Here is a 16,009-nt window from a genome sequence, read left to right on the forward strand (position 1 = left end):
AATAACGCAAATTTTCTCAGGCTCGTAACTTTTGATGGGTACGACTAAATTTGATGAAACTTATATATTTAAAATCAGCATTAAAATGCAATTCTTTTGACGTAGCTATTGATATCAAAATTCCTTTTTCTAGAGTTTTGGTTACTATTGAGCCGGGTCGCTCCTTACTAAAGTTCGTTACCACGAACTGTTTGATCGAACATATCAGCTAGTTTCGTATGAAGACGCAGCTAGATTGCTTTTGCTTGGCATAATGCACCATCCTTTGTCACAACTTGACTCCTTTGTCCAAAAAAAGCTAATTAGAATTTGATGTTAGTCAAATATATGAACTAGGTTTTGCAAGAAGACGTCGCTTGGTCATTTTCACTTGACAAAATACACCTTCCCTTGTCAAAACTTGACTTTACAGTACAGTAATTGCATGTATTCATGAGGTCATTATACAGAATGATAGATTCAAGGGCATGATTTGCTTGAATTGAAATAACCTCAAGCTTTACAATAACCATTTATATAGATTCTAAGAACGATGCTAACAAAAGTGAATGAAATACCGTCCAGTAGCAAACTTTCACCCTCGAATGGTAGTAAAAGCTCTGTTTTTCTTATTGACTGAATTTAATTATTACGGTCGATTTATTGAACAATAAACCACCAATTATTTTTGTTGGCCTTTATGAAATTTCACAAAAGGGTGAAATACGTAAAGTTATTTTCAGTTCTGCTCTATCTTCAATGAAAGCAAGATATGCGGACTGTACTAATTTTTGGTAAGAATTTTGAACCTAAACGTTTTTTCAACTTCTAAAGTTGGAGAGTGTTGTCTCATTAACTCCATATTGAGATAGCTAATAAATAGACAAACCTTTAGAATCGAAATGTCATCCTGAATCCTATTACAAAACCCAAAATTTCATTTGGATCAGAAATGAAACTTGCCCCCCCCCACCCCAAAAAATGCTAGAACTTCACCACCCTAGTTCAGGGTAAAAGATATACCCTGGATTGTATACATACAATAAATTTTCTGCAAGTCACTCTTTACTTCAAATTGATTTAACGGTTTGTCAAAATGATGGGGCGGGGGTACAGTTCATTTCTGATACAAATAGCGGTATATTTGGATGTCTATTTCTTAGCTATCTCCATGTGCATTTAATCAGAAAAGTGATTGGCAGGCCTAATCCTATATACATTTTGGAAAAAATATTTTGCCTTAATTTTATGTTTTAAATCTTTTTTTCATTCGAAGTAGATGTACTTCTTAGCTTTCTCTGATGTTAGCGTCACTTCTACTGCAGTGGTGTTAAAACATAAGTGTGACTGAATATTCAATGCTCCGATAATCCTTCTGTTGAAAATATTTTAGTAAGCGATTTGTGGCAATTACCTCATAAGTGTAAAAATTTCCGATAGAAGCCATAGGTTGGACAGCGACGTTATTCATTTAACGCAAAGTATCGACTACCCTGTTTCAAATTTATTTATAAGACACTGATAAATATAATATATACAAGTCACTGGTAATTGATGTGCAGACACAATGGTGTTTTTTTATTAGTTTTTAATTTTTTTCTTTTCAGTTTTTTTGTAGTTTTTACCTTTTTTTAGTTTTTTTAGTTTGTTTTTACTTTTTTAGTTTTTAGTTTTTTACCTTTTTTTTAGTTTTTTTAGTTTTAGTTTTTTTTTAGTTTTTTAGCTTTTTTAGTTTTTTTTCTTCTTTTGTATTAATGCTAAAGCCAAGGTTCAAACCTGGAACCTCTTGGACCTAGAACCTGGAACATTACGCTTTACCAACTGAGCTACTGCATTTGTATCGGATTAACAACGCTTCTTGACTACTAAGGTCCCTGCTTCGGCCCTGTAGTGCATTCCTGCAGCATGGTTCGTTCTCTGGGTCCCGTAGTACCACGCTAAGGTCAAACCCGCTGCGCCAACACAGGTAGTTATATAACTGAGCTACTTCGGCTTGAATACATTCGTTTTTGAATTGGTATGTGATGAAATAATTCAGACGTCATATGCGGACAGTGACGTCACTTGACAGACACACAGACAACTTATTTTTATATATATAGATACTAGCTGTTGGGGTGGTGCTTCGCGCCACCCCAACACCTAGTTGGTGGGGCGCTTCGTGCCCCCCCCCCAAGCCCCCCCGCGCGCGTAAGTCGTTACGCGCCATTGTAGTTGTGTCCCTGTGTCCCACCTGTGAATATAGATAGATTTATATATGTGTTTCAAACTACGTAAAAATTTTGAATATACAACATTTTTGGCTTTCCCACTACTGGGAGCTTTCCGTTTCCAATTGCCAGCAATTGATCTGAAAATGTTTGACCAGAGTCATCGTTTTGCAATCGGACACTTGCAATCGCATTCATTTCGTCTGCAGGAGTTAAACTACGTAAAAATTGCGAATATACAACATTCTTGGCTTTCCCATTGTCTGTGCATATACAAAGCCGTATGTACTAATAATGACGTCATATGCAAACGCTCTTTTTACAAACAAACAAACATGCATACACACAACTCGTTTTTATATAGATAGATAGATAGATAGATACAATACAAATTAACTGCGTAAAACTTGCGAATATACAACATTCTTCGCTGTCCAATTGTCGCTGCCTATAAATAGATTGTCAGGTTTACCGACCCTCGAACATGCAACGTACAATTGTCCATGGGAAAAACAATCAGTATTAAGATCTATACCACATTTTTCTAATGATTGACCTTGAGCTTTGTTAATGGTGATTGCAAATGCTAATCGAATTGGGAATTGCAATCTTTTAAATTGAAAAGGCAGATCCGTTGGAATCATGGGAATGCGAGGAATAAGAACAGCCTCACCCTTTAAAGGCCCTGTCAAGATTGTGGCCTCTATTAGGTTTTCCATTGTTTTTTTTACGGCAAGCCGCGTGCCATTGCAAAGCTTTGGTGGGTTGATATTTCTTAAAAGTATTATTGGTACGCCTATTTTTAGTTGTAGCACGTGTGGTGGAAACCCTGAAAGATCTATGGAATTTAAAAATTCAGATGGATAATTAACCGCTTCATTTGGTTACAAAACTGTGTCGACTGACTTGTAAAGGACTGCCTGGTCTCGAATCTTGGTCAAAACAATATTGTTGATTTCGTGGACGTCTATATTTTTGGGTGCGAGAATCGCTCTTTCACTTAGCCATTTATTATTTTTATAATTTTTTAGAATATTCGGAAATACTTTTTCAATCAATTCATTTTTGGACGTCACTAAATTACAGAAATCAGCAGAATTTTTGACTTATATTTTTCCCATAACTCTGTAGGAGCTGATGGAGAGCAAGTTGTTAAAATGTTGCCAAACAATGCACGAATTTCACTTGGGGTTGACGTTTCGCACGCGTCATTGATGCAGTTATCCCAGTGTTGTTCATTCTCCAATAAATTCAGAGCTTGGCATGCACTACGGTAAGTGTCATGTATAGTACCGTTTACAGTTCTCAAATACTCAAAGGATGTCGGACCAGGTACATTCACCAAAAGCAGGCGTAGAAAGAAGCATTCATGTTGATTGGGGTGAACGGTGTAGACTCTTCCTATCGTGGTATCTTTGAAGATGGTAGGTTGGCCGTCGACGGACTTACCCTGTTTTCGACGTTCAAATACAAATACTTGGAGAGCAAGTTGTTAAAATGATGCCAAACAATGCACGAATTTGACTTGGGGTTGACGTTTCGCACGCGTCATTGATGCAGTTATCCCAGTGTTGTTCATTCTCCAATAAATTCAGAGCTTGGCATGCACTACGGTAAGTGTCATGTATAGTACCGTTTACAGTTCTCAAATACTCAAAGGATGTCGGACCAGGTACATTCACCAAAAGCAGGCGTAGAAAGAAGCATTCATGTTGATTGGGGTGAACGGTGTAGACTCTTCCTATCGTGGTATCTTTGAAGATGGTAGGTTGGCCGTCGACGGACTTACCCTGTTTTCGACGTTCAAATACTTTATTTTTAGTATTCCACGTGTAATACGAAGGCACTTCAGTATACGCAGTTTTTTGCAAAAGAATCATTTTTGCAAAGCGAAAAAAAAGCTGTTAATTTTGTATCCGGTGGATTCAGGGCTCTTTGTTGCACGTTGGTTTCCGAAAAATAAACACGTTGACCATTCTGTAAATGTACCGCTAAGTGAACAACAGCTGGACTACGTTCATGTATCGGAAATGAAAGAATTCGCCAAACAGCTTCATTGCTGCTTATGTATCTTCCAGCCTGATATTGTAAGATTTCGTCGAAATCTTTGATTTCGGGCTGCAAGCCAAAAACTGCCATGTCACTGCCTTTGTTGACGTATTTACATATGTATTTGATTGCCTTTACGGAGCTACAGTATTCAACGTTTATGTGTGCATTAAATGTTTTTGATAATAATGGGGAATATGGAACAACCCACTGGTTATCTACTTCGATGGTGGTACCGTTGCCATTGTAGGTTCTTCAGTCATTTTACAATTAGAAATTTCTCTTTCAACGGTCTTCTTACAATTAAAAATTTGTCTTTGAACGATATTCTTAAATACCTGTGTCCTGGTCGTCATTTATATTCCCTGTGTCCCGGTCGTCATTTGTGTCCCGGTATCTCTTTGAGTGTTTTTTCTTTTAGTATTTTTTAGTTTTTTACATTTTTTCTTTTTTCAGTTTTCTTTTTCTTCTTTATTTTTCAGCTTCACTATGAAATACATATCGCCGAACCTTTGTTTTTTTTAACTAAAATCTGGTAGGCATTGATGACCTTATCCAAGTCAAAATCCCAAACCCAATCATCATCGCTATCATTTTCAGTTTTGATATGTTTTGACTCTCGCTGTCCAGGTGGATTTTCATCTAACTGCGCGGTTTTGCGTTCTTTAGCCGCAAGCCTGTTTTCTTGCTGTTCTTGTGATTCCTCGGCACGCTTTCCCTTTCTTACTTTCTCTATCAGCCGCAAGTTTTTTGGCATAGACTCTTTGAGCAGCTTCCTCGGCTGTTGCCATTGTAGGTCCTTCAGTCATTTTACAATTAAACATTTTTCCGTCCACGATCTTCTTACAATTAAAAATTTGTCTTTGAACGATTTTCTTAAATACTTTTAATGACGTCATCGTCATAACAAACATGACGACAACTAAATCATGACGACACGTTGACATGACGTCACTCGACAGACCCACAGACAAACAACTTATTTTTATATATGTAGATAAATACGTCAGTTGACAAACATGACGTCAGTAGACACACAAACATGACGTCAGTAGACAGACACACAGACAAACAACTTATTTTTATATATATACTAGCTGTTGGGGTGGCGCTTCGCGCCACCCCAACACCTAGTTGGTGGGGCGCTTCGCGCCCCCCAAGCCCCCCCGCGCGCGTAAGTCGTTACGCGCCATATTAGTTACGCGCCATTGTAGTTGTGTCCCTGTGTCCCACCTGTGAATAGAGATAGATATAAATATATGTTTTTAACTACGTAAAACATGCGAATATACAACATTCTTCGCTGTCCCATTGTCTGTGCATATAAATAGATTGTCAGGTTTACTGACTCTTGAACATGCAACATATAATTGTCCATGGGAAAAACAATCGTATTCAGATCTATACCTCATTATTCTAATGATGTGTCCCTGTGTCCCGGTCGTCATTTATGTTCCCTGTGTCCCGTTCGTCATTTGTGTCCCGGTGTCCCAGTTTGTAATTTCTCTTTGAGTGTCCGGTCGTCATTTATATTCCCTGTGTCCCGGTGTCCCGGTCGTCATTTGTGTCCCGATGTCCCGGTCTGTAATTTCTATTCGAACAATCCCTGTGTCCCGGTCGTCATTTATATATCCCGCCTTTGCCCCCGGCGTCCCCGTTGTAGTTGTGTCCCTGTGTCCCGGTCGTCATTTATATTCCCTGTGTCCCGGTCGTGATTTGTGTCCGGGTGTCCCAGTCTGTAATTTCTCTTTGAGGTTCCCGGTCGTCACTTATATTCCCTCTGTCTCGGTCGTCATTTGTGTCCCGGTCTGTAATTTCTCTTTGAGTGTTTTTTCTTTTTAGTTTTTTCTTTAGTTTTTACCTTTTTTCTTTTTTCAGTTTTCTTTTTCTTCTTTATTTTTCAGCGTCACTATGAAGTACATATCGACGAACCTTTGTTTTTTTAACTTAAATCTGGTAGGCATTGATGACCTTATCCAAGTCAAAATCCCAAACCCAATCATCATCGCTATCATTTTCAGTTTTGATATGTTTTGACTCTCGCTGTCCAGGTGGATTTTCATCTAACTGCGCGGTTTTGCGTTCTTTAGCCGCAAGCCTGCGGTTGTGCCCCTTTGTCCCACCTGTGAATATAGATAGATAGATATCTTCTATATATATAAAAATAAGTTGTATGTGGATGTGTCTGTCAGGTGACGTCATGTTTGTGTGTTGACTGACGTCATGAAGTTAGTTGTCGTCATTTTTGTTATGACAGTGACGTCATTAAAGATATTTAAGACATACGTTCACGTAGAAATCTATTAATGTTTAACTTTAAAATGACTGATGAACTTACAATGGCAACAGCCGAGGAAGATGCTCAAAGAGTCTATGCCAAAAAACTTGCTGCTGATAGAGAAAGTCAGAAAAGAAAGCGTGCCGAGGAATCAAAAGAACAGCAAGGAAACAGGCTTGAGGCTGATAGAGAAAGAAAGAACAGAAAGCGTGTCGAGGAACTACCAGAGCAACGCGAAGGAGACTTGCTGCTAAAAGAGAAAGTGAAAAAAGAAGGCGTGCCGAGGAACTACCAGAGCAACATGAAACCAGACTTGCTGCTAAACGAGAAAGTGAAAAAAGAAGGCGTGATGAGGAATCACAAGAACAGCAAGAAATCAGGCTTGCTGCTGATAGAGAAAGTAGAAAAGAAAGCGTGCCGAGGAATCAGAGCAACCTGAAAGTTATCGCCTGGCATTCAGGTACAGCCCAGTCGATGATTATAGCTTGAGTAGATGTGTTCAAAGCGGGACTATGTCTAAAATTTGTCCCTATTGCAAGGCCTTGAAATTCAATGGTGAAACAATGGGAATGTGTTGCGCCTCAGGAAAAGTTAAACTTCCTCTTTTGGCTGCACCACCAGAGCCATTGAAGACTTTCCTTACTGGAACTACGTCAGAATCTAAGCGTTTTTTGCCACAAATCAGAAAATATAACTCATGTTTCCAAATGACGTCGTTTGGAGCCCAAATCGAAAATCCAGATCAATTTATGTCTACTTTCAAAGTAAAAGGGCAAATTTATCATATAGCAGGGTCCCTTCTACCATTCTCAGGCGAGAATCATAAATTTTTACAATTGTACTTCATCAGTGATAGAAATTCTGAATTGAATGCACGTTGCGAAATTTCTCCCAACGTTGAAAGGACAATCGTTTCCCAATTGCAACGTTTGTGATAAAACTGATTCTGGCATCAATTCGATCAAAAAATGATATAGCGTTGTCAATTGCGTCGTCCGGAATAGCTGCAACATTGCTGCCTGGTGGAAGAACTGCTCATTCCGCTTTGAAATTGCCTGCGATTCTCGCACTCAAAAATATAGACGTCCACGAAATCAACAATATTGTTTTGACCAAGATTCGAGACCAGGCAGTCCTTTACAAGTCAGTCGACACAGTTTTGGAACCAAATGAAGCGGTTAATTATCCATCTGAATTTTTAAATTCCGTGGATCTTTCAGGGTTTCCACCACACGTGCTACAACTAAAAATAGGCGTACCAATAATACTTTTAAGAAATATCAACCCACCAAAGCTTTGCAATGGCACGCGACTTGCCGTAAAAAAAACAATGGAAAACCTAATAGAGGCCACAATCTTGACAGGGCCTTTTGAGGGTGATGCTGTTCTTATTCCTCGCATTCCCATGATTCCAACGGATCTGGCTTTTCAATTTAAAAGATCTATCTATATTCACAGGTGGGACACAGGGACACAACTACAATGGCGCGTAACTAATATGGCACGTAACGACTTACGAGCGCGGGGGGGGGCTTGGGGGGCGCGAAGCGCCCCACCGAATAGGTGTTGGGGTGGTGCGAAATGAAAGGTTAATTATCCATCTGAATTTTTAAATTCCGTGGATCTTTCAGGGTTTCCACCACACGTGCTACAACTAAAAATAGGCGTACCAATAATACTTTTAAGAAATATCAACCCACCAAAGCTTTGCAATGGCACGCAACTTGCCGTAAAAAAAAAACAATGGAAAACCTAATAGAGGCCACAATCTTGACAGGGCCTTTTGAGGGTGAGGCTGTTCTTATTCCTCGCATTCCCATGATTCCAACAGCTCTGCCTTTTCAATTTAAAAGATTGCAATTCCCAATTCGATTAGCATTTGCAATCACCATTAACAAAGCTCAAGGTCAATCATTAGAAAAATGTGGTATAGATCTTAATACTGATTGTTTTTCCCATGGACAATTGTACGTTGCATGTTCGAGGGTCGGTAAACCTGACAATCTATTTATATGCAGCGACAATTGGACAGCGAAGAATGTTGTATATTCGCAAGTTTTACGCAGTTAATTTGTATTGTATCTATCTATCTATCTATCTATATAAAAACGAGTTGTGTGTATGCATGTTTGTTTGTTTGTAAAAAGAGCGTTTGCATATGACGTCATTATTAGTACATACGGCTTTGTATATGCACAGACAATGGGAAAGCCAAGAATGTTGTATATTCGCAATTTTTACGTAGTTTGAAACACATATATAAATCTATCTACATTCACAGGTGGGACACAGGGACACAACTACAATGGTGCGTAACTAATATGGCACGTAACAACTTACGCGCGCGGGGAGGCTTAGGGGGGCGCGAAGTGCCCCACCGAATAGGTGTTGGGGTGGTGCGAAATGAAACGGTTAATTATCCATCTGAATTTTTAAATTCAGCTAGTATATATATATATATACCCCAACAGCTAGTATATATATATATATATATATATATATATATATATATATATATATATATATATATATATATATATATATATATATATATATATATATATATATATATATATATATATATATATATATATATATATATATATATATATATATATATATATATATATATATATATATATATATATATATATATATATATATATATATATATATATATATATATATATATATATATATATATATATATATATATATATATATATATATATATATATATATATATATATATATATATATATATATATATATATATATATATATATATGTATGATTTTAACTACGTAAAACTTGCGAATATACACCATTCTTTGCTGTCCCATTTTCTGCGCATATAAATAGATTGTCAGGTTTACCGACTCTTGAACATGCAACATATAATGGTCCATGGGAAAACAATCCGTATTCAGATCTATACCTCATGATTCTAATGATTGCCCTTGAGCTTTGTTGATGGTGATTGCTAATCGACCATTCCCTTTGTTGCCGTTGTCATTTATATATCCCCCTGTGATTTCTCTTTGAGTGTCCCGGGCGTCATTTATATTCCTTGTGTCCCGGTGTCCCGGTCGTCATTTATGTCCCGGTGTCCCGGTCTGTATATACATTCGTTTTTGAATTGGTCTTTTTTTTAGTTTTTTACCTTTTTTTTAGTTTTTTTAGTTATACCTCATGATTCTAATGATTGCCCTTGAGCTTTGTTGATGGTGATTGCTAATCGAACATCCCCTGTGTCCCCGTTGTCATTTATATATCCCCCTGTGCCCCCCGGCATCCCCGTTGTAGTTGTGTCCCTGTGTCCCGGTCGTCATTTATTTTCCCTGTGTCCCGGTCGTCATTTGTATCCCGGTGTCCCGGTCTGTATATACATTCGCTTTTGAAATGGTATATGATGAAATAAATTTTGTATTTTTCCCCCTTTTTTCTTTTTAGTTCTTTTTTGGTTTTTACTTTTTTTTAGTTTTTTTATTTATTTTCTTTTTTTCTTTTTAGTTTTTTTTATTTTTATTTTTTTAAGTTTCGTTTTTCTCCTTTATTTTTCATTTTTTTCCTTTTTTATTTTTTTTTTTAGTTTTTTTAGTTTTTTAGCTTTTTTAGTTTTTTTATTAGTTTTTTTTTCTTTTTAGTTCTTTTGTAGTTTTTACCTTTTTTTTAGTTTTTTTAGTTTTTTTTACTTATATCCTGGTCGTCATTTGTGTCCCGGTGCTTTGTTGATGGTGATTGCTAATTGAACATTCCTTGTGTCCCGGTCGCTTTCTCTTTGAGTGTCCCGGTTGTCATTTATATTCCCTATGTGCCGGTGTCCCGGTCATATATATATATAAAGCCCCTGTCATTTTTTCTTTTTTTAACAAATAAGCCCGATTGAACCTTGAATCTGTATTACCCAGCCTAACCGCAATGTTAATTATAGAAGCCTGAACCATAGCTACTGTTTTCATTTCTTTATATCTTTTTCCGCTTTTGCTTTACATTGACGCCAAGATAAAAGAACCCTTTTGCTGAAAATGTATGATAGGTATAAATAATGACAAAACCACACTGTTTTTCCATCATACAAAATATAAAAAGCTAATGAAGTATTTCTGAAGACACTAATTATAATACAATCTAAGCGAAAGTTTTGGCTATATGACTAATAACAGTCTTCAGCGAAATATAATAAAACAGTTAAGATAAGGAAAACAACAAGAATATAACTCACTCGAAGCTCCTAAGTAAAATAGCCATGAACTAAGAACCATAAGAAAATTGGAAAGATCCTTAGCTTCGTGAACCCATGAGAATTGATTCTCGGTTGAATACAAAGGGTCCCGATTACGAAGATGTAGAAGAAGGGAGGTGCAAACATACTATTAAAATTGACGGGGGCGGTAATTCTGTTGGGTTTTTTAGTGCAATTACCCCCCGAAAAAGATCATTTTTTTATGGTAATTCTTAAAAAAGGGTATTTCCAAAATCTAGGAGAGTCGAAGCAAATAAAATAGGATGAAAAAAGCCCTTCCTGATATTAAATCAACCCTTAGAAGCTTTGAAATTAAAAACCTTATTCAATTCCAAGCTTGTCACAGCTTTAAGAAAGCAAGCAGTTCTTATCTTTTTATGATTCTTCTTCTACTTTTAATGTTGTCCGATTGTTTTTCAATAATAGTTCAGTTTTATTTTCAGCTATTTAAGATTTTTTAGATCTGGCCAAACTCTTTCAAATGGAAAAAATTAAAAAAAATTCAAAATAATCAATATGGTAGATACTCCTCAAATACATTAAACCAATTTGCTAAAGATACAAACAAAGCAAAAAATAAGAGAGGTAATTAGACTAGGAAAGAATAAAAAGGATTCACTTCAGCAGTTTATAAAGGTGATAGTATAAGGTGATAAGTATAAACGTGATAGTATAAAGGTGATAAGAAAGGAAAGATAAAACAGGACAACAATGCAATGAAAATAAAAAATAAGAAAACCAAAAAATAAAAACAAGATCAGGAAATTTACATGCAACATATCTCTTTGACTTCAACGCCTCTTAAGTAATCATAGTTAATACAGATCTGATGTGAATTAAATGTCCATGAAACCTGACTTATTCTATGTTATGTTAATAACATGTTAATATGTTAATATTCTTCTGAAATCGCTGATATGATTCTTTTTTTTATTTTAGTATTATGCTCAGCAGGATTCACTTCAGCAGTTTATAAAGGTGATAGTATTTTCGTTAATGAAGATGACGAACAATTCAGACATCTGGAACAACTCCAAAAAGATAAAGCACAAATAGCGAGAGTAGTGTTTCAAGCTGCCAGACAGTTACTGCTGTCTTTATCCAACTCTACGTCTACCGATAATTCGACCGAAATATCAACTACAAAAATTGTAAACATACCACCGAAAGCATTTGACGAAATATTGCTATTTAGAAGTCAGTTTCTAAGGAAAAGAAACCAAAATGATTATAAACATAATTTTCGACAAGAAAAAGCTATTCCTAATGACACAGATTTTGTTACCAGTGAGCTTTCAGATGATGCTGACAACGTTAGTGATATATCGAATGATCAAAAGTCTATGATAGATGAAAAGGCGAGAAAAAAACGACAGATTGTTAATAGCGATAATATTGCAATGGAGAATAAAGACATGAAGCAATTTCATTTAGCACAAAAAAAATTGAAGAAAATGGATGAAACTTTAGAAGTTAATCGGGACACAAGTGCAAGAAGGAGGACTGCTAAACCATATAATTACTTTACTGAAAAGCCTACTTTAGTTTTTCGACCATCTCAACAAATCCTCATAAATGATATACAAATTCCACACAAAAATAATTCAAAAAATATAAACTCAACAGTTGTTAAAAAGTCAAAGGAATCCGACAATTCTTTTGAATACGATGATATCCAAAACATAAGATCCGACCCATACTATTACGATGAGACGACAGAATATACAGGTTCTTATGAAGAGTTCGATAGGTCAAACTCTATTAAAATGGGTTTGGACAAAAGTAATGATTTCAATGACTTGCAAAATGAGAAAATAAATAAATATAGTTATCGCCAGGTATTGAAAAATTTGAATAATGCAACAGAGCCCGCCATACCGGTAACGACAGAATATTTGAGAGAAAAAGAAGATATTGAGCAGCAGCTGAAATCTGCCACCGATGTAAGAGAATACCAGCATTCAGTTGAAGATCTTTCGTCTGAAAAAAATGCAATTGAAACTGAATATCCTGTTGAGCAGGAAAAAAAAGTTGGATATTTTCAAGCAAATTTAATTTTACCGACAACTGATAAAACAACCATATCATCTAGTCAGATTCAAAGCATGTTGGCTAAAGCTCATTCTACAACGGAAGGTGACCCCAAGGCCGATACGTTCGAAAGACATTTAGCAGACTTCAAGTTGAACGACAAAATTTTTGAATTGCCAACTCGTACCGATAATAGTAAGCTACAGTTAATACCTTCTTTGCAAGAAAAACTCGCACTTTCTCATAATGAAAATAAAGCTATTGAATATCCACAGCACCCACTTCAAGAAAATACGGACATTAGCCTGGCACAAAAACTTCAACCAAGTTTCAGTCCTATTGACAATAGCCACCCCACTAACAATAGCCGTCCCATTGACAGTAAGCGGTTTGAAGCTATGGAAAATCTTATTGCTCAGATTGCTAAAACGCAATCACAAATACTGAATTTGGAGTTAAAAACCCCTGAAATAAAAACTAAAGCCGAAGTTTATAATAGTATCTTGTCAAGCAGTAACAGTTTCGGTGGGTATAACCCAATAACCCAGGGACTTGCATTGCTAGACTCGTATAAGCCACAATTCAACCAGTTCGAAGCTGGACAAAATCTCATTGATCCTAGTGTATATGTATACGGGGCTAGTACAGGTTTTAATGTAGGACAAAATTTAGCTTCAAGTCCGATTAATAGAATTAGTATACAAGGCCAGCCTTCCACATATTCCTTCTATCAACCTCAAGTACATACTTCGTCTTTTACAAATGGCTTCACACAATCGAATGGTGGATTTCAGGCGGATGCGTCCATTTATTCAAATTCGTATGCGAATGCCATATCCAGAACTTTAAACATCGAAGGTGTTGATAAGGGGTCAGGAGCTGCTGACTCTAATGCAGGGTCTAGCGACATAAAAGAAATAAGACAGTGCAGCTCCTCTTTTAATTTAGACTCAGGTGCATTACCCTTGATTGGAACTGCTGCTCTTACAATCCCCAAAGTAAAAGAGGACCCTTTCGTCTATACAACAGAATCAAATGAGCTGCCTTTACGATATGCTCATAAAGATGAAGATGAGATACAACTTGAAGCAATAGGAACAAGAGGAAGTGAAATTGAAAACAAACATAAATACAAGCTTCATCGAAAAGGTTACTATCGCCGAACATTATGACTGTCTTTTTTCTACTATAATTGTTATTTTACATTTTTTTGTTGTATTTATAAATAAAACTTCGTTTTAGATAATTTTAAGAAATACTTCAACATAAAACAATTCGTGGTAACGAACTGCAAGTAAGGAGCGACTCGGCTCAATAGTAACCAAACTCTGAAAAACAGAATTTTTATACCTATAGATACATCAAAATAATTGGATTCTTATCTTGATTTCAAATAAATAAGTTTCATCAAGTTTAGTCTCACCCATCAAAAGTTACGAGCCTGAGAATAGTTGCCCTATTTTCAAAAAAAAGGCGGAAACACCCCCTAAGAGTAATAGAATCTCAATGAAAATCACACCATCAGATTCAGCGCATCAGAGAATCCTACTGTCGAAGTTTTTAAACTCCTATCGGCAAGAATGTTCAATTTTTTATACTTTTTTTGCCATAAGAAAGATCACAGATGCGTGTTTTTTTTTCTTCCCAGGGATGATCGTATTGATGAAAGGGATGATCGTATCTAGAATATCACGAGAGGGCTCATTCAAACACAAATTAAGGGTTCTAGTGCCCTTTTTAAGTGACCAAAGAATTGGAGGGCAACTAGGGCCCCTCCTGTGCTTATTTTTTTCCCAGAGTAACCCAATCGAAATTTGAGATAGCGATTTTGTTCAGCATAGTCGAAAAATCGAATAACTATGTCTTTAGGTGTAAAATGACCCCCTACAGTCCCCGGAGGAACGGCTGCAAGTTGGGAACTTTGCTCATTGTTTACATATAGTATGTGTTATTTGGAAGTATACAGCCATTTTTTGGGGAGAAGGGTGGTGCTTGGGGTGGATTTCTATAGGAGAAATTTTCCTTGGGTAAATTCTGGGGAGTGAATATTCCAGGGGAAATGTTACACTTGGGGGTGTTGACAGAATTACTATACGAAATTCTTTTTAATTGTCTTTCATTCTCTTTACACATTTTTATACGGAGATGTTCCGGGGGAATTATTTAGGGTCTTTTTTTCGTGTGTTTTGTTTTCTGGGAAACAATCTCCACGGAAGGGTGCATTTCTGGAATGATCAAGAAACTGATTAGAAATTAAAGTCTTAAACAAATGAAAGAATGCCAAGGAAAATTTTTCAGGGAGAATCCTCCACAAGCAATTTTACTAGGAGGAGGGATTCTCAGCGAGGATGAAACTGTCCGGAGGAAATTTGAAAAGAAGAGGGTGCACTTTACGTTGGATGAGACTTTCACAGAGGAATTTTCTTTGAGGGAAAGAAGTATATTTCATAAAGGTTGAGCCAGACTTACCGGCATTATTTGAAAAATGAACAGAAATTAGGCCATATATGAAGGGTTGCCCCCTTTTGAATACCTTACTCTTTGCGCTAAAGTTTGACTGTTTACTAAAATTGAAATACGGTGGCCGTTTAATTAGAATAGGAATCTTTTTTTTTTAAGTTCTAACAGCTTTAGCGTAAAAAGCCATGTATTGTGGAGGGGGAAACCCTTCACATACAGAATAGATCTGCCAAAATAATATGCAAATTTTGTTTTAATTGTTGATGTACGATGAGCCAAATTTGAACCTGCATTAGTTGAAAAACGTTCAGAAATTGAATAAGAAATCAAGTTTTTTAACTGAAAGTAAAAGCGACATTAGAACTTAAAACGAACAGAAATTATTCCGTATATGCAAGGGGCTGTCCCCTCCTCAAAGCCGTGGTCTTTACGCTAAAGTATATATTGTTTTAAAAAGAAGAGTTGTGACAAAGAGTCAAACTTTAGCGTAAAGAGCGAGACGTTGAGAAGGAGACAGCCGCTTTCATATACGTAATAATTTCTGTTCGTTTTAATTTTTAAATGTTTTATTTAATTTTTAAATTTTTACTACTTTCAGTAAAAAAAACATGTTTTTTTATCTTTGATTTTGCAATAAAGATCCATAACATTCTTTAGAATTGGGATTCAATTTAACAGAACTTCTGTGTTTGATGCTTTGGAATATAGTATGCCTCCATGGTCACTATCAGTCTTAAACCGTTATAACTAGACCTG

At 36.3% G+C, this 16,009-nt stretch overlaps 2 protein-coding genes across 2 annotated transcripts in view; one reads left to right on the forward strand and one right to left on the reverse strand.

The window, feature by feature from the left end:
* Positions 1–16,009, reverse strand: part of LOC136026256 (nonsense-mediated mRNA decay factor SMG9-like) — a 104,871-nt gene that overhangs the window by 10,666 nt on the left and 78,196 nt on the right. The window lies entirely within an intron of this gene.
* Positions 648–14,039, forward strand: LOC136026255 (uncharacterized). Its single transcript, XM_065702630.1, has 2 exons — positions 648–773; positions 11,702–14,039. The coding sequence occupies exons 1-2, from the start codon at positions 752–754 to the stop codon at positions 13,963–13,965; spliced, it is 2,286 nt and encodes a 761-aa protein (XP_065558702.1). The 5' UTR covers positions 648–751; the 3' UTR covers positions 13,966–14,039.

Source organism: Artemia franciscana, chromosome 4 (assembly GCF_032884065.1).
Source record: "Artemia franciscana chromosome 4, ASM3288406v1, whole genome shotgun sequence".
In the NCBI taxonomy this organism is placed as follows: domain Eukaryota; kingdom Metazoa; phylum Arthropoda; class Branchiopoda; order Anostraca; family Artemiidae; genus Artemia; species Artemia franciscana.